This window comes from Anopheles gambiae, chromosome 2, assembly GCF_943734735.2.
Source record: "Anopheles gambiae chromosome 2, idAnoGambNW_F1_1, whole genome shotgun sequence".
NCBI lineage: Eukaryota > Metazoa > Arthropoda > Insecta > Diptera > Culicidae > Anopheles > Anopheles gambiae.
In genome coordinates, this window is record NC_064601.1 from 24,876,214 (window position 1) to 24,901,428 (window position 25,215).

The 25,215-nt window shown below is 51.1% G+C and overlaps 1 protein-coding gene across 8 annotated transcripts; it reads right to left on the reverse strand.

Moving 5' to 3' along the window:
- Positions 1 to 3,244: 3,244 nt before the first annotated feature.
- On the reverse strand, positions 3,245 to 25,164 carry LOC1273308 (baculoviral IAP repeat-containing protein 6). 8 transcript variants are annotated; one of them, XM_061651397.1, is made up of 21 exons: positions 24,981 to 25,164; positions 23,905 to 24,263; positions 20,966 to 23,789; positions 20,642 to 20,868; positions 20,343 to 20,564; positions 19,434 to 19,622; positions 18,546 to 19,032; positions 16,553 to 18,474; positions 15,680 to 16,469; positions 15,231 to 15,610; positions 14,079 to 15,135; positions 13,296 to 13,998; positions 12,966 to 13,209; positions 8,931 to 12,881; positions 8,689 to 8,855; positions 7,846 to 8,619; positions 7,519 to 7,761; positions 7,267 to 7,447; positions 6,988 to 7,171; positions 6,656 to 6,900; positions 3,245 to 6,573 (listed from the first exon to the last, which is right to left on the reverse strand). In XM_061651397.1, the coding sequence occupies exons 2-21, from the start codon at positions 24,089 to 24,091 to the stop codon at positions 4,877 to 4,879; spliced, it is 16,674 nt and encodes a 5,557-aa protein (XP_061507381.1). In that variant the 5' UTR covers positions 24,092 to 24,263; positions 24,981 to 25,164; the 3' UTR covers positions 3,245 to 4,876. The 8 variants fall into 8 exon arrangements, with proteins under 8 accessions (XP_061507381.1, XP_061507382.1, XP_061507383.1 ...); XM_061651398.1 differs by having other exon boundaries at positions 20,355 to 20,564; positions 24,979 to 25,164; XM_061651399.1 differs by having other exon boundaries at positions 19,524 to 19,622; positions 24,979 to 25,164.
- Between the last annotated feature and the right edge of the window lie 51 nt (positions 25,165 to 25,215).

Genomic DNA, 25,215 nt, shown 5'->3' on the forward strand with positions numbered 1-25,215 from the left:
AAATCATATTGAACAATCGCTTTCAGAGAAATTTGTCTAATTTGTAGTGTTTATTTTTTATGATCACCATAACCTCGTACCTGGTTTGCTTGCAGATGAGAGACAACAACCAACAACCATTTGAGGCCTAATCCTGTTTAAGTATTGTAAAAAAAGGCACACTTCACCTGGCTTATTAATCGTTGTGTAAACATTATGGTTTATAAGCACCTTGCACTCAGCACTGATATTGCTTACCGGTGCGGAAGAAGTTCTCGCCGTGCTTTGCGATCCGCTTCACGCCACGCTGCTTATCAGAAAGGACAAAGCCGCGGTACACCGTTCAGTGGTACATAACCGAGGTGTGTGTGTGTGTGTGTGTGTGTAAATTCAGTCGATTAAACAAACCATCAACGTAAGCTGTGAAGGACCTTTCTTTGCAAAACCGTAGCTTGCGAATTAATTTTCACACCCAATTCTTTCGAGAGATGGAGGGAGAGAGAGAGGGAGGGAGATACACAGTAGGCGGTGCTTTGCGTTTGTGCGTATTTTAGGACACATTTTTGTTTGCTTTATGTGCGTATGTGCGGCTTGCTTGCCGATAGGTAGGCATATGATCCAAACTTCTAGACGATAGCGTGTAATGCCTGTCGGATTTAGAACCTCACATTGGGTCGTGAAATACACAGGTTCAACAAATTCGGTGTTAAGCACGGTTGAGACCACTTTCCCCATATTGCCATATTGTTAAAGGTGCTGTTTGGCAGCCTCATTGCGAGCCACAAACCACCGGGCTTTAGCCGTTTAGCTAATAGCTGTTGGGTACGAAATGCCGTTACTTATAGCTGGAACCACTTTAAACAAACACACACACACACACACACACACACACACACACACACACACACACACACACACACACACACACACACACACACACACAAATTAATTCAAAGTTTTCGTTTACCACAAGCGGCGCAGAAAACCACAGGCCGGTATAATAATAATGAAGAATAATCACCTTATTGATTTACAAATTTCTGCTTCAACGGCACTACAATGTGGCTAATGCATAATTGACAGCAAGCTTATTCTAAAGATTGTAACAAGCAAATATTTAAGCTAAGCCCATCTGTCTGCGCCTACTAGAATCAACATTCTCATTTTATAGTTCCTGGTCATGGTCTTCTTGTGTGCCATATTTAAATTTCGCTCCAACCGGCTTTAACCTCAGCCGTCGTCAATGGTGATGGTAAATCCCTGTTTGCCCCCAAAACACTGTATTGCGGGCTGGATCAAGCTACCACAGACTTACAAAACCCGGCAGATTTAAGTTTTACATTGAAAGTCATCCCTTCATCGTTTCGGTATGCTTTTCTCGCCGGAAATCACACGTCCGACATTGTTTTGTTGGATACGTGTTCATTGACACCCACACACACACACACACACTCGCGAGGAAGGATATAGTAGGACCTAATGCTAGTCATTGGATAGCTTGTTGTATCGAAACGATGGCATGGCAGCGAGATCTAATATTGTCTAACCCACGCAGAGCACGTGTCCGGCTGGGCAGAAGGTCAAATCCGGCGAATGTCAACAACTACCGGGGCACCGGTCGGTCGGTGATGATACTACAAGGGATATCAATGGCGGATATCAAACAGACGGTATCATAATTCCGTTTGTTTTGTGTGCACATGCTTACCACGTCACGCGATAGAGAGAGAGAGAGAGAGAGAGAGAGAGAGATATTTGTATCCTTACTGTGCAGCTTGAATACAAATTTGATTACGAAATGTCGGCTGATCCGTCGGCTACGAATTGATTAGGGGCAATTTCCAAAATGTTTTACTATAATGACCGGTAGTAGAGTAATTTGCAACACGATTCTTCTGAAAACTTACCCCATTCCAGCAGGCCCGGTAACTGTCCCCCTCGTTCCTACTGATTTTACATAAAATTCCAATTTTTAATCAAACAAAATCTCCACCGGTTTTAGAGGATTGTTCCGGCAGCGGTTGCTACGGTTCGTGGCGAGCGCACATTGTAATAGAGTGGAAATAGTAGTTCCTATAACAACAACCGCCACCAAACATCAATCATCGTGGGCAGTTTATGTTGATTGATTGCTTTATGCAGGGGGCCACATCATCTTCATAACGATCGCCCCATCGTAGCTGGCGATGAAGCGCACTCAACTCACGCCGTGTGCTCTCACTAATGAAAGCTATCCTAACCCCCTCCCCATCCCCCCACCCCCATCAGAGACTGTCCGCATCGCATACTTTGGTGGGTTCGAGAGACTGATGTTTGTGTAAGGTCAGCATCAACAGTTTGCATTGTCCATCCAACGGGAAGAGTTCTACTACAATGGTAAGGTTGTGTTACACTCACGTTTCGCGTAATAAAATCTAATGGAACAAAATTCATCCCTATCCATCTAGAATCCTGCATTAAAGCGTCACACAACAGTGACCTCAACCCAAAAAGAAATTACTCACGCGGGACCCCTCACATCATATGCTGCGGCGTGAAAGGAGTAGCACAAAAAATTACATTCACAAAAAAAAACACTCTTTCCATAACAATTTTCCGACAAATTTGCAGCGAGCTTTGCGCTGTGGCTGGGATGCAAATGATAATGAATGCTTTTGATTTAGTTTACGCCACCACCATGGCGGTACGGGGCGCAATGGCTGCGTGCTTTTTCTGGCGCTGGCAAAATGGATCCACAACGTTCCCCATCCCTGCTTTTGGCGTGCATACACATTTCGCCAAAATGTGCGAAAATTCACAAATGATATAAATATTAATTAAGCCGCATGGGCTGGGGCTACTGGCTGCCGTTAAGCACTGCTGATAACTGTGCAATTCTCGCGCCAGAGAATTCGATTAGAAGAATTTTCAACTGTACGAACCGTACACGACTGTTGGATTCTGAGATTTGCAATAATATAATCTAAATTCACATTAAGGAGAATTAACGCTGCTGGCGCAATCACCGCGCGCTTATGCGTCGGTATCGGATATCGCACTATCTAGAGGCTGGGTCAACCATATTAGTGTAACTGTTTCGGCAAATGGGTTGCCCGACGACCTCATGCCCGACAGGGCACGTGTTTTCCAGGAAGAGAATCACACATATTGATTAAATCTAACTCGTGGCAGTTATGGAAAGTAATCAAACTCTTTTTAATACAAAACTCACCAACTTTCAACGGCACGTTTCGGATTCGGGGAGAGCGCGCACAACCCACTAGTGGACAGTTTATTTAAATTACATTTATTACTGCGTGTGTTGTTGTTGTTGTTGTTTTTTTCCATTAATTAATTACTTATTTATCGGATTCCATGTACTTGAACCCCTCTCTATATATAGAGCATCCTTCCAACTGTGTTTCGTCGTAAAAGGGAGCGATTTTTTTTGTTTCTGTCGCAAACCCGTATTTCATATCCGATTTGATGGAAACACACTGCTGCGGCGAGATGCTGCTGCTGCTGCTGCTGTTGTCTGATTCTTTTCATATGTAGAGCATCTATCGGGTCAAATGTTGTTGGATAAATGTTAGTTGAAGTAGTTCAAGTCTTCGTTCCCAGTGATTTATTCCCTGATCAACGCGCGTCGTGCTTCGTTCACACCCCCCCAGAACAGAACGACGACAGACAACCAAAAGGAGTCATGCGATACGCCGGTTAAGTAGGTAAGTTTACGCTCTCAAAGCAGAGAGAGAGAGAGAGAGAACAGACAACAGGAAGAAATTGAATGTGTGTTACACACGAATATAATGAGTGAAAGAAAAAAGTCCTAACTGCAAATAAAACTGATTATTACACTTATCGACCATACTTCGTATTGCTGCTGTACATATACATTTGGGAACTGAAAGAGGGATTATTGGTGACCATTGGTGTTTTATATCCTGTGGCCATCGGTTTTCAGCAACTGCTAAACAATACATATGGATACAAAACGATACAAATGAAAGTGTGTTGCTAGCAAAGCCGAAATAATAAAACAAAAAAATCCTTCAACAGTCCGCCAATCCGCCGGTTTTCCCAAACGAACGGCGCGCTAAGCTAATCCGAAAGCTCATCGATAAAACCTACATTGTTTCATTGCAATTCGTTCGAAACCCAGAACAAAAACAACATCTTCCTCTCTATCAACAACATCAGGTAAGGTGGTAAAAGCTGTGTACGGACCTGTCGCTATAAAAGTAAGATACTCAAGAGATACAGGAGCTATTAAATGTGATTAATCTACGGGGGTTGGTTTGTTTTGTTTCTGTGTTTAATCTATGGCTCTTTTGAAATGGGGTGTGTTTTGTTGCTTTATCTTATAAATAAACAAAATCAAAGAATAGATCCATTCCCTCCTTCGCCTTTCCGTTGCCGTTCAATTGCCTGCACATCACCACCTTCTTCAGTATTTCTCATTTTCATTCCTAATCCTGTACGCTGTCGGCAACCCCTTATTCGTCTGAGATCGAAAGCTCATCTGGTATGTCCGCCTCTGCGCATTGATAGCATATCTAATTATATCACATCACTGCACGCAATTTGCTACGATCCATACCCATACAGTCCACAGCAAAAGCTTTCGCGCCTAAACACATACCACACAAAACGGGGTTTGAATGTTCTATACTATATACCACCGACCTGTAGCCTGTTTCCTGCTTCCAACGTACTACTGCTGCTGCTAGGGTTCTCTCCGTGACTTATTTTCACCATATGAACGGGGAATACATGTATGTTATAGCTATGTTCCTTAGTATATCCTTACCCCGGAACATAAGTTTATGAAGAAATGTAGAAATTATAGTACGTTAAGGAATAGAACGAATGTACAACGATGGTGTGTGTTTGCCACCCTCGGCTTACTTCACTCACCCTAAACCAGCGACAGGGCCATCTCTTCCAGCGAAAGATCGGCCTCATCGTCTAGGGATTCGTGCACGCTGCTACTAATTGGCTTCTCGTTACTGTTGATACTACTAATGTCGTCCGTCGTGCTGGCCATTTGGTTGGAGCCGGCCGTCTCCTCGGACAAACAGCCGGTCACGGCAGCCGACGATTCGCTGGTGCTATTGTCCACGGAGCTGGCGGACACACCGGTGCACACGATGCTGCTGCCGCCGCTCGACGACGATTCGCTGCAGTCTCCACCGCCCGTACCCGAAGCTCCGGATGGAGCGGTACTTTCGCTGCACTGCTCCTCGGAATGGTCGCTGAACACGACGGCAACTTCCTCGGTCATCATCTCACCCGTCTCATGACCACCACTGTCAGTCTCGTGACCATCGCGTACTCCTCCTCCTCCCACTGCCTTAACCGCTTCTGCCTCATCCTCTAGGCTTGCCGACAGTCCGTCCGTTTGAAGAAGGGCGCTACCGCCACTCTCGGAACCGTCCGCACCATCCGTTGCGAGGCTATCGACCACATTGCCATTGGAGGTGGCTGTAGCAGCAGCGGCTTGCTGGCTATGCACCGATGAGTTCGATGACGACGACGACGAAGTAGACGAAGAGGACGACGACGAGGAAGAAGAGGACGAAGACGACGACGTCGACGAAGAGGACGAAGAGCAGGATGAAGAGGAATGCATCATTGAACCGGAGGGACAGGTGAGAAGCGCCGCACCGCTAGACGACACCGTCGCAGTGTTCGCCGCGGTGGTCGTGCTGGTCGCAGCAGTGGAAGGTGTTGTGGGCGTAACGTTACTGCCAGCGTTGAACGGGAAGTCCGCCTCCTCCAGCCCTTCCGGTGGCGTCAGCTTGGCAAGCTCCTCGCGCAGCTGTCGGTACTGGCGGCGCAATACCATGGCGTTGAATGATATCGTTCGGCCGGTTCGCTCGTGCTGCAACGGATGGCTCAGCTCGGCGATCCATTCCTCGATCTGGTTGCAGATCTCGTTGCGCTTCAGCCAGAAGTGCGCGTGTATGACGTCCTGGAAGCAGGGGCACGGATGGCGCAGCTGCTCCAGCATCGCGTACCGCACGCACGCCTGATAGATGTTACTGTTGTACTCCCGGGAGCTGTGCGTGCCGGTCGGTGTGCCGCGGCTACGCTCGAAACCCGGCTCGTTGAAGTACGGCTCGGGCACCAGGATAAGACTCTGAATGGACACCAGCACCTGCAGGAAGCTGGACGTGTGCGCGTTCCACTTCTCCTCCGGCCGCCCGTGCCATGTGTTCAGCACGGATAAGCAAACCTTGCCATCGTTGTACAGATTTGGATTGAAGCGGACCGTGTTGCGACCGGTCGTTTCGAGGTTGATCATCATCGGGGAGTTGGGATAGTCCGGTGGGAAGTACACGTCGAATTCGAAGCACCCATTCGCGTACGGCGTTTCGGCCGGTCCGGTAATCAGCACTTTCATGATGTCCAGCCGATCCGTATCGCATCGTACGAACACCGAGCTGCTGTACGACAGGGGCAGGCTGGTGGAAAGGGTCACCGTTTCCTGCGCCAACCGCTTCACGCGCCCCGGATGGCCACGGTCGCCCGCCATCCGTACGTTCGTTTCGAAGTGGTGTGAAATCGTAAAGCGATAGCCATTTTCGGACTCCGCAATCATCTCGTAAGTGTCTGTAAAAGCACAAACAAAAACACCGCGTTCAGTTTTCGGTCGCAAACTAAACGTACTACATTAGCGTTTTGCTTTTCTTACCGAACTGCAGCGCTTTCATTATCTCCAAATACTTGTCTTCGACGGACTTGGTGATTGGACGCGGGATCAGCTGCTTTTCCTCTTCCTCGGCCGCGTTCGTGATGTCAATGTTGGTTGCATTCTGTACCAGCAACGACGTCAGCTGGATGTCATGCATCATCAGCGCCAACCCTTCATCGTCGCCATCGTCCAAGCTGACGATGATTTTTTGCGTCTGCCCTTTCAGGTTTGACTTTTTGTTAACCCTAATTGGCGCAAGAAAGGTTGAACAGCGAACAGGTTAACAAATTACCCACAACAGCACAATCACACAAACACAAGCGGTTACTTACTTCAACCGACTAGCATAAGTATCCACACAAGCCTTCATGTTTGACAGCAGCCCTGCAATAGATAGTTTACCCTCGCTGGCACTCTTGTTCACCAGCAGCATCGCTAGCTGATTGGATACGGAGATGGCTCGCAGCAGCTGCAAAATTGCACGATACAGTGGAATATGCCGCGTAATGTCCAACACTGAAAGGAAGAAACAACATTATTCGTTAACTTGCACCTATATGCCGTGGTGGTAGCTGCGCTAGAAGCCGTCGTAATCGCAGCGCTGCGCTCACCTGAATCGTTGCGCAAATAGGAACTTAGGGCGGGAATGAGACAGCTTTGCTGGATGAGATCAAGGAAGATGGGTGGAAGTTCACCGACCGATTCGAACGAATCCTTGAAGTTGTGCAATTCTTCCGTGCCGGAACTGATCACGTAACTATTGCAGCCCGGATTAATGTAACTCGATAGAACCTGTGAGAAAATGGTGGTTGCCATTAGCCAACATTGTCTAGGAAGCACGAGACAGAACTTTCGAAACATACCTGCAACAGTACGGTAACGTGTTCTTCTTCACTTTTCTGTCGCATAAGCGCCTGCTCCACGTTCCACGACTGTTGGGTGGAGCCGGTACCGAATCCGGTTCCCTTCGCCCAGTACATATGTCCTTTATCGTCAGCATTCAGCTGGTCCTCGGTATTGTTAGCCGTAGCATTGCCAGTCATAGTGGAGGACGATTTGTTAGTGCCAGTGCCGGTAGATATTCCTTGATACATTGTGTCGAACACCTTTAAAGGAGGATATTTATTTGATAAATGTTTTCCTTTAAAAACGCTTCCCTTATATCGAACCCGGATGCATTTTTTACTTACATTATTGGCCGTACTGGTGGCCGCGCTTGTTCCGGCTTGCCCAGAAGCAGCGCCAGCTGTTCGTACGGAACACCCGCTGCCATTATGGTGCGTAAAGATGCTGAGACAGTTCAACACGAGATGTATTGCACCAACTTCAATCACCATGCGCCGAAGCAGTACACCGTCATCGGTAGTCAGTGGCGAAGATTCCAGTAGCTGCCGGAACACCTCGAACGGCAACGTCGGCAATGTGCTGGACAGGGGCAGACTGTATATTTCATTACCCTCACCGTCACTGGTAACGCCCAGTATTAGGCGCAGCAAACACTGCGCCCGGACGGTATCGTTGAGCAACACTTCCGAGTACGCCGGAAGCTTTAGGAACAGTGCAAACGCGGCGAGCGAATGCTGCGGGATGGCAGTAATCGCTTGCGCCTTGGGTGACGATTCGGCGACGATATCATCCAAATCTTCGTAGATTTCGTCCATCTGCTCGAGCTTCACCCATTCATTGCCGGCGCCGGCACTGCCGACGCCTGCCGCTCCCGACGGGCTGCGATCCTTGTCCATGTAGTAGGCACTGGTTTTCGGCATCTCAGGATACACGGTCGGCAGGTAGTGGGCTAGCAGCGAGAGACCACCGCGACTCGAGAAGATTTGCAATGGCGAGGGCAGGGGCAAAAACTCCGTCGCGCGCATGTAGGCAGACGATCCAGGCCCGGACGACGAGGACATGGAGGAAGATTCCCCACTGGAGGGTGCATCGGTAGCTGGTCGATTCTTTGAGTCGATCTTTAAAAAAGAAGTTAAGCAATTAAACCCAGAATAGAAAGCCACTAGTTCAAGATCAATAAAACTTACCAAGTTCAGATTGATGCACGGTATCGAAAGCGATATGCCGGCAGATTTTAGCATTGTCAGCAGTTGGGAGATGGTTGTGTCGCTTGTTATTATTACTTCCGGCACGGCCGAGTGCGTTAGGAACAGACCATCCGGTACGGAGAGCTTAGCATCATCCATCTTCATCTCTGTAAGCATTCAACAAACAAAATGATTTAATTCGCCAATTCACAACAGGACACACAATTAACGCCGAAACTTACTGAACATTGAAAGCAAATCCTTCCGGCGCATGGTTGTTGCTTGATTTTTCGCCTCCTTCAGCCGTTTGTCCTTGGCCGTTACCCCAGCCGCAACGCTGAGAAACTCAAGCCCGATGCCCAGCTCCCATAGTTCACTGTCTCGGCAGCCCTGTGCGCTGCTAGAAGAGCCTGCCCCGGCGGAAGATACCATCGCTCCGCTACCGCCGCCACCTACATTCGTGACCAGTGTGGACACGCCACCACCGGTTAGCATCGATAGATCACTTCCGATCCCCCCACCACTACTGCCTGCAGCTGTAGCCGATGAGCTTCCTCCAGCAGCGGAGGCTGCCGTTGCAACAGCCACACCCGCAGGTTGTGATGCAGTGGCCACCGACGTGGCTGCAGGTACAGCAGAGGGCAAGATGGGCTGATAAACTGCCGCCGCACACTGGTCCAGTATGTCCTGACATTTGGCATTCGTGCTCAGCTGGAACAGCATCAGGTGCGCGTTGGGCCGCTTCGACGGATGGTTGGCGATGGAGTTGTACAGTCCACCGGCGCCCGTACCGCTCACTTCCTTGCTCTGCAGCAATGGTAAATCGCTGCGCACCGCCACCATTATCTTTTCGCTTTCGAGCAAAATTTGCAACACCAGCCGTCGGGTGAACCCGGAAATGCAGCTCCGTAACAGAGGTGGAGCGGACGTGGTGGGTGGCGCTGCACCATCGGTTGGACCGCCGTGCATCGCCTCCTCCGTCGGATCAGATTTGCGTATCACGGAAATGAGGTTAATTGTCAGCACTTCCTGATTCTTGGGATGGCATGTCGTGGCACGCGACAGGAACTTGATGAAGCACTCCTCCAGCTCCAGACAGGACTGGGTCGTTATGTCGCGCGTCACGTTAGCGAGCTGACTGTTGCACAGAAGCAGCAGCAAGGGTTCCCAGAATATGGCGCCTTCGTGGCTGCCCAACCAATCGCGCATGTGCCCCTCGGAGCACATTTCCGTGAAGAAGGCCAGAATTTCCGTCACCTTGTGGATGTTAACCATCGGGTGAAGTTTAGCACTTTCGGTCGATTCACTGCCGCTCCACTTGTCGGCATCCGTTAGACAAGCCCCCTCCGTCGAGCCAGCGCCAGCAGACGAAGCGGCGGCACCGGATTGACTAGTGCCGCTAGCTGCTGCTCTCACGGTTCCGCGCCTCATTCGCTCGACATAGTTCGTGGCACGACGGCAAAATTCCAGGATGACGGAATTCAGCAGTTTCGGCAGGCCGGAATCAATCAGCTGCTGTATGGCCAACGGGGACTGGCTGGCCATGGCAATCGTTGCCAGCTGGCTGGAGGACAAATCCAAGGAAGCAATATCCTCTATCACAAGATGGCTGTACCATTCCGTGGTGTCGGACTCCTCCTGCTTGCTGTCGTCCGTGCGCCGTTCGCCATCCTTTCGATCGTCCGAAATCGACGCCGTCAGATCGGTGGACAAGTTCGGCACCAGTACGCCCATACGCCGCAGCAGCATGGTGAAAAACTCCGGCCGGATGCAGCAAACAGAGCAGAGCAGCGCATCGATCGCTTTCTTCAACGGCCCGGCACCGGCACCACCCTCGTGCTGTTCCAGCTCCTGTACCCAGCTGAACAGCACATCGAACAGCTCGCGCGAGACCATGTCCAGCAGTTCCGGAATCAGATCCGTCGCGAAAGCTTGCCACAGAATGGCTGCCAGGCAACGCACGAACCCACTGTACGGATTGGTGGCGTGAAGGGCCAATCGGTGTTGATTGATCGTACTCGTCCCTCCCGCGGCCATACTCTGCCGGTAGCGCTCGTACAACGTCAGCACCCACTCCAGCATGGCCTGCAGCCTGTCGCGGGTGTGTTCGTTCTGCATCGTGCACAGCTGATATAGCAGGTCCGAGATGGAATCGTTCGAGAGCTGGAACGTCTGGGGTATGCTTTGGCGCAGCAATGTGTTGATCAGCCGCAGACCCATTTCGCGACTGTGCAGCCCCAGCTTCAGCAGCACGGTTTCCAGATTTTGCAGCGTGTCGTTCGGACTGTTCGGGGCAATGTTGAGCAGCGCGCAGCAAGCCTCCATGAAGCCAGTTACTTCATTCGCGGCATCGATCACACGATTCGCCAGCTGCTGGTCGGCGTAGTATATAGTCACGCCGAAACACTGCGTCAGCACTCGCAGCCACCCGAGGCTGGTGCGTGCTGCACCGGCCATACGATCGTCGTCGCTTCCGGCACCTCCCAGCCCGACGCCGGCGTCCATATCGCCCAAACCAAATGCCTTCCGGTAGCTGACGCTGTTGCACAAATCGTTCGATGGTTTCAGATTACCGCCCGATCCCGATGCGCCGTTAAACGCTACCATGGGGCAGCTGGGCCAGTTTTGCATCGGGCTACCGCCAAAACCGGACGGTCCCGGTTGTGTCAGCTCGCCGAACGTGGTCGTGCCCAGGATGGATATTTGCGTCAGTCCAATGTTCATCGAATCGCGAGGCCGGTACAGCCGTATGATCACGCTGGTCGCAATCTCTGGCTGGGCAAAGCGCAACCGAATGCACGTCATACCCACGGTCGAGATGGGCTGCGTAATCGGTATCGGGCCGAGGATACTGTCCCGCGTCACCTCGATTGCCACCGCCGAAGGGCAGGTGGCAAGCGTGGCAAGATGCGGCTGCAGCTGCACCTCCTTCAGCAGGACCGCCGTTGGGAGTGTGATCGTGAGATCGACATTCGACTCGTTGGGATAGAACAGGTAGCTCCACGCTGGGTTCCTCGCCCGGCGATGGGAAGCGATCGGTGTCTGGATCAACACGTCCGCCGCCTGCACCGACTGATTGTCCGACGTAATGGTGGAATAGGGAGCGAAGTTGATCAGACCCTCCTCGTTGCGAGGTGTCGCCACGATCGGGGTGCTCTTCTTCGACGAGCTTCCGCCACCGTTGCCGCCCGCCATTCCACTTCCTCCGGCACCGCCCGTGCCGTGCAAACCGACGGATGATTTCGACAAACGCTGCATTATCATCGACACCAGGCTCGGCTGTGTGTTGATGAGCGCTCGATTGCTGCGGACCAAACTTTCGCACAGCACCTGTATGCCGCCGAGCTCGGTGAAGATGGCAACCGACGGGGGCGTACCGAGCACCTTCAGGATGAACCACAAGAAAGGCTCGGAAAGGTGCAGCTTAGGCATTGCGTGTCTCGCGTTGGATGCGTTATTGATGTACTCGAACAGGGGTTTCACTATCAGCTCATTCTGCGACGCGGTACGGCTTAGGTATAGCAGCAGCTGAAAGACCGCATCCGCCACGGTACACAACTCCGGGTACGTATTGCGCAGGTTTTTCACACTTCCACTATCAGCCCCATTGCCATAGCTAACCGTGGACGCTACGAGCATTGTCAAAGATGAATGACTGCAGTGCGAAAGCGTGCTCAGCAATCGATTCATCGTTGGCGAATGCTGCAACACGGTGTCAGCGAAGCACGGTACCTTCGGGCGGGTTTCACCACTTCCCGACGCTGCGCTACCGCTGTTGACACCGGCTCCGGAACCGTTTCCAGCACTTGCGCCCCCAGAACCACCGGTGTGCTGTTGTTCAGCTTTGATCTCATCTGTCTGACTCTCGCTGGACGTGTTCAGGTTGTCCACACCGGCGCCAGCTTGCACACTAGCTGAGGCGGTATCTTCGGCCGTACTGCCACCATCCGCTCCAGTGCTGACGTGGGGGTTTTTCGTGTTCACGAGTATCGACGCCAGCTTTAGCAAATCGACCAACAGCGAACTGTCGGTGGCGGTTTTACACGCGCGATTCGATTCCGCGTTGAATACGGTTGCAAAGAGGCTACTAAAACGCATCCCTCCACCCAGCATGCCACCCGAGTTGTTCGATTCAACCGTTTTCTGGCAGTATAGCTTCTCCACATTCACTACATTGTTGTACACGAGATGGGCTGTGAGGAAAGGAGAAAGAAGTTTCATTAGCGTCTAGGAAAAAGAATCAGTTACAAAAAAAACAAGCATCAGCGGTTACTTACAAACACACTCGATGATGCTCATTGCGATGCCCAAATCGCTCTTGTTGAAGGGGACGTTAAGCAGCTCCTTTATCATTTGACTCTGTGCATCGATGGGACCCTGCTGGTTGGCAATCGCACCGCCGAATTGCACCAAATGCAACGTTACCCTAAGTAGTGTTTGTTTCAGCTCCTCGCCGACATTGCACCGGATTTCCAGCCAAATGAATAGCTCCACCACCAGCTTACACACCGTTGGTCCAGCCTGCAAAGGGTAGACGGCAATGTGTTAGTTTAAAATTCTAAACAACTAACAGGTTTTTGTTGACGAATTCGATCAAATCGACTTACGTAACGACTGCTACCACCATCCATGGAAATCAACGATTGATCAGCGCCGGAGAAGAAGCGCAAAAGCATCTTCTCGAAGTTTTCATCTTGCACTATCATAGTTCCCATGCGGCGGAAATGATTATCGCTACTCGAAGCCATATTATCGAGACAGTCTGCTTCGAAGTGCGGTTTGCACGCCAAAATCAGACAGTGAAATCCGAGACACCAGGCCCGCAGCTTAATGTTCGGATGTGACGCAAGCGCTTTGAGCAGCCCCTTCACCGCCCGATCACCGAACGGGATACGCGGAAATGAGTAAGGGTTCAATCCGGTCGAACAGCTTCCAGGAATATTCTCCAGCGTCTCGCCGTTCAGCGTCAGCCAGAGCTGGAGGATTTTCTCCAGATTTAGCCATGAATCCAGTTGGTGCAGGTCGGAAAGGATGTTGTCGAACACCTCGGTTAGCATTACGTTCGTTTCCATCCCCTGCAGGTATTCCGGTCCCGACCACACGTCCGTGATCGTGTCCGGCCAGGGTGGCAACGAATCGGACGGTTGTCCCGCCGAAGCGCCAATACCGAGCAGCTCGGGCATCATGGCAACGTGCGGTAAGCTCGTGATCAGATTGAAGGCAGAGCGAGTCGTTAAGCGGCGTAACACTATTTCCACATTCGTATCCAGTCCCATTTCCAGCCGCGCGTCCATTGCCACAGAAACCGGTCTAGAACAAAAGAAAAGAGATGGAACCGGTTCAATTATAAGTACGAAAAGCTCCACCAACATTTTCACACATGAACTCACTTGTTTGTGATGCTGTATTTGCTAGAGAATGATGCAAACGCGCCAATATCACGCCTGTGGAAGCGTTTTTCTCGTGCCGAAAATATTTCGTCGATTATTAGTATTTCCTCCATTTCCGGATCATCGCATTCCACCACCGAGGGTAGCTGACTTTTCGCCACATCGGCGTAGCTCAGATCGCACGACACATGATGAGCCGTGCTCTGCAGTGGATGCTGCTGTTTGTACGGTACTTCCGCCGGTGGTCGCATCGAGTGCAGTGTCGCATTTGATCCAGTTGAGTGTGCGGAAGCCGCCGCACCGGCAGCTCCGTCGTCGTTCGGTGAGTCGGAGGTGTCGTTTTCATCGTCCTTGAAACTTTTGTCCGCTTCCAACACATCCTGCAGCAGACAGGTGATGGCATGCACTGCCCACGGTTGCTGCTGATTCTCCCATACCGCAATCCTGATCAGCTGCAGCAGCTGGTTCGTGGTGATGATCTTCGACAGCTGCAGTGCTGGCCGGCAGGCCAACACGAGCCGCGCAACAATTTTGCATGTGATTAGGAACAGGTCCATGTTGCAGGTAAAGTCCATGCTGAGCAGCAACCCAATAAGGCCACGAATCACCACGATAATTTTACCGATTTTCATTGACTTTAGGCCCGCATCGAAAGGAGTTTCTCCGTCGGCCGTGTCACCCGCTCCCTTAGAAGCGGACATTCCATGGCCCATCACTGTATCGCTGGAGGTGTCTCTTATCGTGCGTTCGCCGCCAATGTTAACAAACTTGCCCACACCCTTCGAGCCAGAAGACAACAGTTGGGTCATGTTGCTGGCGGTAGACGAAGTGGCGTGCATGCCGCCGCCCGATGATGACGACATTGCACTGCTGCCGTCCTGTCCCGCCGTCTCGTTCTTACTCAGCGAGGACGGTACCATAATCGAGTTACCAATCTCTTTCATTTTGCTGTTTATCTCATTGATGTAATCGCCAAGGCTTTGCTTTATGTTCACGGTCAGCTTCTTCAGTTGGTTTTCTTGCTGTTTTAATGCCATCTCCAGCTTTGATGAAGCGCCTGAAGGAAAGAAAAAAAGCGTCAAGTTACAATACGACAAGGTGTCGACGACTGGACACGTCAAAATTAAGCAAACAAACTACACCAAACCATACCTCCTCCTGTGAGTGAGCTGTACTGCTTTGTCTGAATTAGCCGCTTCTTGAAGGATCGGGTCAACGTGCGTAAACCACTGTTGTTGATGTTCATACGTGCCTTAACCATATCGGTCTCTCCAGACATGAAATCCCATCGCATATTGTTCTGATCCTTTCTGCCCTCCGTTCCATCGTCCAGACACACGGACAAAAACAGCAATATCCAGCCAATCAGATTTAAGTCCGTACTGCACCAGATACTCATACCGGACGCGCCACTAGTGGCCAGCGGCGCAAGCAGTGTTGCCAGACTGCGCAAGATCGCATCAATCACGGTCGTGCGACTACGGCCAATCGCGATACTTCGCCGTCCCAAGTAGGTGAGCAGTAGAAATACGCTGAAAAAAAAAAAAGGAAGACCTGATGTGAGCCATTGCGCGACAGCAATTCAATCACTTATTGCTTACCGGTCCTGCGGGAAAATGCGATCGTTTTGTGAAGAATATAGCGTCAAAAATTTATCCGCAAGAAAATCGCCCCACCACGACTCGAGACAGCACATCCGAACCAGCATGGAGCAGGTGGCAAGTTGAGTGTGCGCGTCGCCCGCAATGACCATCGTATCAAACAGCAAGTTGCACATGTCTTGGCTAATATGTTGTACTTGCTGCTGCTGCTGCTGCTGTTGCTGCTGCTGTTGTTCGATCATTGCCAAACCAGGCATACTGCCGTACGTTGTTACCAGCTGCAGTACCACCTCTATCAAACACTCGCTCATGATACGCAGCTTGTCGGTGTAGATCGAGCTCAGATCATCGCCCGGCTTCAGCGGGGTAGGCTGGGTTGGCAGCATTAGCTGTGCCAACGTCGGCTGCTTCAGATCAACCGACGGTCTTATGCGGTCGATCACACGACGAATTACGTTCAGCTGATGCTGGAATCCGATGCACTCTTCGTATGCTGCCGTCACCTTGGCGCACTCGGCCGGAACACTGCTACCAGCAGGCATGGTGGTGTTGATATACGTTCCATACCCGTCCGAACCCAGCGCCCCTCCAAACGACGTGTCCTTCATACGGTTCAGGAATGCTTGCATGTGGGCAATGTTGGAAGCGTCGCTGTTGAAGTACGGCACGAGCAGATCCATCAGCTTGCTGCTGGCCAAACAGTAACGGCAATGCACGTCCTCGTACAAGGCTTTCAAAATTTTTATTTGTGTCTGCACATTGGTTTTCCTTTTCTGCAGGAATTTCATCACTGAAAACAGAACAAAGATAAACAAAAGCATGTGTTAATTTCTTTCCGATGCACTACGAACAGCGATGATGCGCGTGGCTTACCTGGATCAGCGTACGCCTCACGGTCGAGAATGACGATGTGACCGTAGAACGAACCCATCGGTATGCGGCACCGCGTAGCCGTCATCCCGTAGCGCCCAGTAATGGTGATCTTAAGATACCGACAGATGGGAGGTGGCTGCAGATCGCTCAGCACAAGCGTGCGCGAATGTATGTCCTGCGAAACGACCAGCCGCACGCTGTCCGCTTCCTCCTCAAAGCACCAAACGTCGATCGAAAGCGACGCCAGGTCCGAATGGGCAGGTATGATAACGTCCGTCAGCATGATCGGTGCGCCGAAATCCAGCGTAACGTATCGTATGGCCGATGAATGCATCCGCTCGACCACGATCGTTTGCTTCGGCGGACTGGCCAGCAGCTTGTGCCACAGCAGCCCGCCCGACTGATCGGCCGCATATTCCGCTTCGGCACTTTTATCTTCAAAGTATTCCTGTATCTTGTTGTCCAGCAGTGAGGTGAGCGGCCCCTGCTGTAGATCCAGATTGGCATCGTTTGCAGTGAACGAAACGCCCTGCGAAGAGCGTGGCCCGTCGGCAACGGTGTTGCTGGCTGTTCCATGGGCGGCAGCCGACTCTGCCGCAGCCGTGTCCGTTATTATCAGCGTCGGATTGAACATGTCACAGGACAGATCATCCACGTACATGTCGTCGAACGTTTCAAGCTCTTTTGCCATCTCGCTATCACTGCTGCCGATGTTGATGGCGTGCGGTTTGGCGTGGCTATCTGTGCTGGTCTGCTGCAGATAGGTAGGAAATCCAATCGTGTCGGCGGACGAATTCCCGGCCGATTTTAGCTTGTGCTTCTGGAGAGCGGAAAAGAAGATCTTATCTACCAGAACGTTTTTCACATTGTTCATCATTCCGTCGGCCAGATTTTCCTTCACCAGCTCGATGGATTGCATTAACTCTTTCTTAGACACATCGACGCTGCTGCTGGTGCTGCTGCCTCCGCCAGTAGCTTTGCCATGGTTGCTGCTATTGTTGGCCTGCTGCTGATCGGCTTCCGAATACGAAACGATCATCGTATCAACGTGCTCCCCTTGTCCACTTCCACCGTCCACCTTCACGGTAAAGGCACCGGTACCGGCCGAATTCTCTAGCACAAATTCGTCGATCAAAATGTTGGCGGTGCTCACGGGTTCTATCGTTATGCCATTGCCGGTTCCAGTCGCTGGACCGCCGAACCCGTTCACATTACTGGTGGTGGTAGCGGCGGTGGCAGTCGTGGTGGTGGTGTTGCCATTCGCATCCACGTTTTCCAACCTGGTAGCATCCGATGTGGCGCAGCACGAATAGTGCAGCGGTTCCACTTCAAGCAGTCCCACAAAGTGTGAACCAATGCTCCGGTTGCGCAGCTGATCAAACAAACACTTCAGGTCGGCCCCATCCGCAAAGCACATAAGCCGCAGATCTATGGATGACGGGCCGGACAGTACCGAAGAGCCCAGGGTTCCGCCCGCACTTCCACCCGCACTTTTGCCGGCATTTGTGCAGCCAGCGCTACTGCTGCCCCCGTTCATGCTAAGCCCGTTTGTTGACGGCCCACACCCGAACGGATACGCAACACCTCCACCGAAAGCTACCCGTCCATCCATCAGCTGAGCGTCGAACACTTCCGAATCGAACGGTGAACCATGCAGACCAAAGCGGGTCCGCAGCAGGGCCGTGTATGGGTTGTTCCGTTTCTGCAGCTCCTCTGCTACCGACTTCAGCAGGGTCAGGCAATGATCCGCAATGGATAGATGGTTTTCCGCCAGGGTCGTTCCCGATATGAGCAGCGCGAACCAACGCAAAGCCCCGGCATTGTTGCAGTTCACTACGTCTGGCAGGCATTTGATAATGGCATCATTCAACGTTTGCTCGAACGCGTTGCACACGTTTTTGTCGACCATGTTTTGGGCTCCCCTGCGGAACAACAAAATACAAACAATAATAAATCCAATGCCACTTGCCCCTTCCCCTCCGCATATACTTACTCCAGTGCCAGAGAAATAAACTTCACGCATTTGTGTGCAATGCTGCGGTTCGCCAGCACGATGCAGTGACGAATCGTCTGCTCGAGATGCTTCTCGATGATCTGCACGCATTCGGTCTGTTGGATGTTCAGATCGGTTGACGCCACCTTTCGCAGCTCGGTCGGCGCGGCACGCTTGGCGAACGGATTCTTTGGATAGCGATAACGCATCATACGTATCGTGACAATCCAGATCAGTATATCGATGGCAAGGTTCTGCTGCATGATGATTGTATTCTCCCCAGGCGATATGGTGCCATTTTCTTGCCCACTACCATCATCGACGAGTTCCGCTGTTTCCGCCGTGCTCTGATGAAGCAGCCCCAACAAGTTCTCTAGCAGCATATTGGAGTCGAGCATTGCCAATCGTTGGGCACGTTCCTGTTCCACTTTGTACAGCTGCCGGGTGGCTCGTACCGTTATCGAAATTTCGTTTAACCAATCACATCCTGGGCGGAGAAAAAGAGAATGCAAAAATAGTTCCATTTCGTTAAAGCATTTCCTTTCCCGAGCCTTCAACATCTTTATAAACTACTTAAAACCTTCGCCGTTGAATCTAATCTAACTGTAAATAAGTGTTATCTTTGCAACCAAAAAAAAAACACATTGAGCGTACAATAAAACTAAGATTAATGCCTGCTTTTAAACAAAGGAACACAATTTGCAACGTTTTATGTTTGCATTTGAAACCCTTTTCACTCGTTAGTTCATAAGACGAAACGAAATTGCTCTCCCCGTCGGGCAAGGTGATTGCGACTATCCATAAAATAATAGTTAATTAAAAACAGAACTACAACAAACGTAACGAAATGATGGTAGCACCGAACAGGCTTATCGGTTCAAAATTTACCTATGTAGAAATCATTTGCTCTTGTTTTCATTGCCGCTGCGGACCCAGCCGGCGACGGCACGGGGTAAATCGTCAACGACCCGTCCTTACCGACTTGCACAGCGCCACCGGGCGGCGCATTTGGTGGTATCGAGATATTCGACAACGATGTTAGTAGAATGCTCGTAATGCCCTTCTTCCGCACCGGCACTGCAGGGGAGGAAGGCGACACACCGAGCGGTATTATTTCGGCACAGTTCACGTTTGTATAGTCATACGTTCGTGTTATAGGTTAGACCGAAGGCACGTGTAGCATGTAGATTTTGTTCCATTCGCGATTATGTGACGCAAGTTGTCCCATTGGTGAATTGTAATGAAATGGTAATGAATTTCAATATATGATATCAATACAGAGACCATCGGTTAGTAACATTAGTGTGTAGCCTTAAAATTAAGCGCAAAGGCGAGAATTAATAACAAATAATGATCGAATTACCTACACATTATTATATCATCACTAGACATAAAAACTCTTAAAAGGATTGTTTCAAGGAAGAACCGGTTGATACAATTATGAACTTACATCTCTTTTGCCAAACTTCAATTGCATACATAAATGAGTACATTCATAGTGTTCCTCACAGTTTGGGGCCTAATGTTTGAATACTATGATAGAAATATGCTAAATTATACCCCGAGAAACGGGTGGAGATGGTAATTAAATTACAAAACTAGTTTGTTCGGGAATGATACAATGATGAACATAAATGATAAAACAATAAGAAAAGAAAACAGGATGAGATATTCAATGTAACCAAACATAACCTATGTAACACCAAACAAGAGCGTATTGGAGGGAAAAAAAACACCCAACGTTGTTCTGTACCCTAAGCCAACTTTTCCCTACACCCGTTCCGTTTGTTTGCTTACCTCTAGTTTTACCTTGTCCATCCTTCGACAGATCCGTCATCGTTTTGATGTGCAGCAAGTAGTTGCGGCCTTTCGATTTCAGCAGCTTCGGGCTGGTAAGCGTTACACAGCCACCCTGTTCGCTCAGATCCATGCAAGAGGCCAGTTCGATCGGTCCGACTACAATCTCGGCATTTCGAGCCTGCAAGTACTCTTCGCTGAGCACCGGATTCTCGACAAAATCTGCAATAAAAAGCACAACAACCAGCAGCATTAGACTATAAGAACGCGAAAAGCGACGACAGGACATCAACACTTACGTTTGCCTTCGCCGGCACCGATGTTGAAGTTGATGGACTCATCGACCCGATTGATCGACTGGGTTTTACGGCGCGTGCACAGACCCATCGACTTTTGTTTCAGCAGCGTCACCTGTATTGCAGGCGAGTTGGCGCACGGTTGATAGAGAGAAAATTTAAAATCGATATGACCGAGCGAGGTGCATTTGGGTAGGTTAAGCTCGATCAGATGTTCATCCCAGGTAGAACTGTTTCGATGGAAGGAGCAAAAAAAGATGGAGCAAATAGATATTATTTCAATGAATGGTCATTATCAATCTCCACCACACTTCATTCAATACTTACGCATCATTGTGCAATCGCCACGTTTTTGTCAGATGTGTATCGTCTCCGGGGCGCAGGTGCTGCGGGTTTCGCCGTTGCTTTTGGGCTTGCTCCAATTCGTTCCAACAGGCGGGCACCTCAGCGGAATAAGGCGTTAACAGCTCACTGAACAGTGTAAACGTGTGGAGCATCTTCAGATTGTTCACATTGCCGATATCCTTGCGGAAAGCTAACAACCAGTCGAGTCCCACGCCATCAGGATGATGTTGCGATTGTTGCTGCTGTTGCTGCTGCTGCTGCTGCTGCTGGGTTTGTGTTCGCTGTGCAGTTCCCGTTGATCCGGCATTGCTTTGCTTTTCTTCTGCTCCTGCCGTCGATGCAGCGGTCACGTTATCGATATCATCCATAGACTGAACGCCATCCGCGCGAGCAGTGCCGCCGCACGGTACGTCAGTCGCATCTATGGCCGCCGGTGACGGTACAACGATCTCCTCGTCACGTTCGTCACTCGAGTCCGCGTCCAGATCGTAGAACGAGTAGAAATGCAGGCAACCCTTTGCCGTGCAACCGCACAGCCGCTCCAAACTTTTGCAGTACGTCACCGACACGAACCGATCGTCCTTTACCGACGCTTCCGATATGATGCCGAGCGTTTTGAGCGACACAATGCGCAGCTTGCCGTCGGCGCAGGTCATCACAAAGATTCCTTGCTCCGTTTCCGGCCCACCGAAGTGCCGCCCAGTGCCGTCACACTTTGGCAGCATCGTAATTTCTAACGGCACCTGCTCCTGCTTCAGGCACGTGGTCAGCGGATCGTCCAGACGCACCAGCCCATCCTCGTTCAGAAAGTACAGGAACAAAATGGCATACCAGCGCGGGCCCGCAGATTCCGCGCCGTCCGTCGTTTGCTTCTGCTGTTCGTCAGCTTCGTCGGCCGCATTGGCGGTTGGCACGCCGGACTCCTTAGCAGTGGGTGCATCTTTGGCCGCCGTGCTTGCATCGTACTTAACCACTACCAGCAAATATTTATTATCGCTGGAAGGAACCGTGTCTGAGATGTAGTAATGATCGTACGAGTCGATCAGTATTGGCGGCAGCTCAATGTACTGCAGCGGTATGCAATAAATGGCCTCTTTCTCACTGCTACTACTTCCACCTCCTCCATCGTCTCCGGCCCCTCCACCACCTCCACCATCGCCACCGCTTTCTCCAGTGATGCCTCCGCTACCAGCGGTACTACTGCCAATCCCCGTGGCCAGCGCATCCGTCACGATGTTCATCGAGGTGGATGGCAGCGTCGTGTGTGGCATCGTGTCCGCCGGTGCCAGTGCGTTCACGTCGCTGCTATCGTTTTCGCTAACATCGGCGTACTGTTTCTTTTTCGCTTTGTTTGACTTTTGCGTTATTAGCTTGTGCTTTGCGCTCTTCAGCTCGTCCATCAGCAGGTTGGTTCGTTCGGACAGCAGCTTTACCGCATCATCCTCCGTGCTCTCCATGATGGTAAACAGGCTCGTCTTCTTGGCGTTGGCGCCAACGCCAGCATTCAGCGTGACGGTGGCTCCCGGTGGCAGGTTGGCCATTGCCATCGGCATACCATTGGCGACTGCCATCGGCACACCGTGCAGGATATCTTCCAGCAGCGGGTCCTCGATGTTGTATACGATCAGCAGAAGGGTCGTTTCCGGCTCGTGCTTGTACGCGTCCATATCCTCGTCGAACGGTTCGGTGCTGTTCATCCGTACGCCCGCCACAATCTTCGTGCCGAGCATTTTCGGTTTCAGCGAGAGGGAAGCGCGTCTTGGCATCAGAATCATACCGGGCGGCGTCCGGACAAAGTACGCAGCCAGCGCACTCAGCTCGATCGAGTTGACGGTCGCGGTCGGACTGATGGTGGTCGTCGTCAGTATGTCCGGATGCAGCTTCACCTGAAACTCGTGCACCTTGGTCAGCTGCCGCTCGATGTTCCACACCGTCACGTCGCCGGACGGATTGCCGGTGCAAAAGACAACGCCACGATCGCCGGACGAGATCAAGCTAAAGCCGCCCGTTGCGATGGCCGGACTGGTCGCGTACGTCACCGACAGTGGAACGTTCTGCGTGAACTCGCCCTTCACGAACGGACACTCGGGCGAGTGGCGCTCGTGCTCGCTCCACGGCTCGTCCGTCTTCTCCCAGCACACCAGACACACGGTGCAGGTGAAGCACATCGCCCGATCCTTGTTGCCATTCTCGCCCGGCTGATGGTAAAACCCGGCCTGGGCCATCTGATCCGGCAGCACCCATTTGTAGTCCATGTGCGGCCACGCCTCGAACGTTTGGCGCCGGGCGGCCTCCGAGTACATCTGAAACCGTTGCACCGATTTGGCGGACTCGGTGACCCGTGCTCCCCGCAGCAAATCGGTCAACCGTTCGTTGATCGCCGAGGCAATCGCCATCGCCGGGATGTGTTGGTCGAGCCGGCGCAGCTGCATCACCACACCGCTCGCCACCATGCGGAGCGAGGAGTGCGGCAACTCCAGACACACTGTCTCCCACTTCTGGGCCTTAATGCCGCGCTTCGAGTGGGCCTGCGCTTCGCCGATCTTTTGCGTCAGCTCGTTCGTAACGTCGCTCATGTTCTCCAGCCCATGCTCCTCCAGGTTCTGCAGACACTGCAAAAACAGCAGCGCCTCCGAGAGCAGTAACTCCAACCGCACGCGGTCGTCGGTCGAGGTGACGGGTGCCTGCAGGATCGTATCGAGCAGCAGAACGCCGTTGTAATCGCCGCGCATGCAAATATTGCGCCCGTTCCAAATCAACATCTTATCCTGCTGGGGCAAGTATCGGCATCGCACTGTGTTAAGATCTGTTGGGAAGGAAACAGGGGGGGAGGGGAGAAAAAAAAACACGCACAATCAGTGACACACCTACGACGCGCCCGGAGCACTATCATCGTCGACACGGAGGATGTTAACCCGTACCCGATATTCTGTAGCTTTGCAGTATGACACCGGAGTTGACGTCCAGCAGCTTCACCTCGCCGTTGCTTCCGACGACGAGAATCACGTTCAGATACGGATGGTATGTGATCGAACGCGACTCTGCGTCCACGTTCAGGTAGCCGTCCTCCTTCAACCACTGGTCGTCGCTGCTGCTGCTGCTTGCCATGATGGGTTATGTTGTTTTCTTTTTTGGATCTTCTGTTGCTACGTAATTCTAACCTAATAAAGAGCGGGATGTCTGTGGCGGTTTTGACACCCGCCCGATACACACCCGATGACTAACGATTAATCAGTTAACTATTCCGGCGTCGTGTTGTTTGGTAGACTACTTGGAGAACCTACGATATTGGAAAAGGAGAAAAAATAGAACATGAAAGGAATTGATTAGATTGTTTAGGGGGAAAACAGGCAGCTGCTACGGCTATCTTCCCACTTCCAAAAGCTGCTATTACAATCCAGGCAATGCACAGAAGTGTACACTCTCATGGCGTTGTGTGAAATTTCTTGTAATCCATTTTCACTTTCCAACTACGCGAATGTGCCCGTGTCACCACAATGGTGCAACGCACGGACAGGTAAAGATAACCCCGAATCACACAGCTTCGCACGGCTATTTCAAGCAATCTGTCAAACGATGACATTTGCACTCCCCTTCTTCTCCCCTTCTGCTGCCCGATCCTATGCAAAAGGGCACGGAGGGACGGAGTTACAAATCGCTGTGGCGTGCGATGTTGCCTTTTTTTTCTTCCACCTCCCCCGTCACTAGCCAACTTCGATGGAAAAATGTCGCTAGGCAGAATGCACCTTGTCTTATTAGTCATGTGCTTTTTAAGCAACCGTTTAGCAACCCACAAATAGCCTGTTGGACATTATTGCATATCGCGCCTACAATTTTAATGTTCAGCAAAAATTATGGTCTCGTCAATAATAAAACCACAACCGAGAGAGACCCCAAATCATGCACGGACAAGATCTTTCACGAAACAGCATCTCCTCTTCCTCTACCTTCCTCTACCTCTGCGGTGGAGTTACGCAGAAAAAAACGGCACTTACACATTTTGCACACACCAATGGGTCGTTGATCACACTACACACACCACTGTTCTCCCATGAAAAGGGAAGAGATTTATCACCAAACACCAAAAAAAAAAAACCGCGCCGAAATGCTTTCGCGACACTGAAGCACAGCCAATTTTCTGCAACTCTCCAGGTTCGACGAATTCAAGGGAGGAGAAAAAAAAAGAACAACGGCAAAGAAACTGCTGCTAGCTCCGTCGTTGTCGTCGTCGT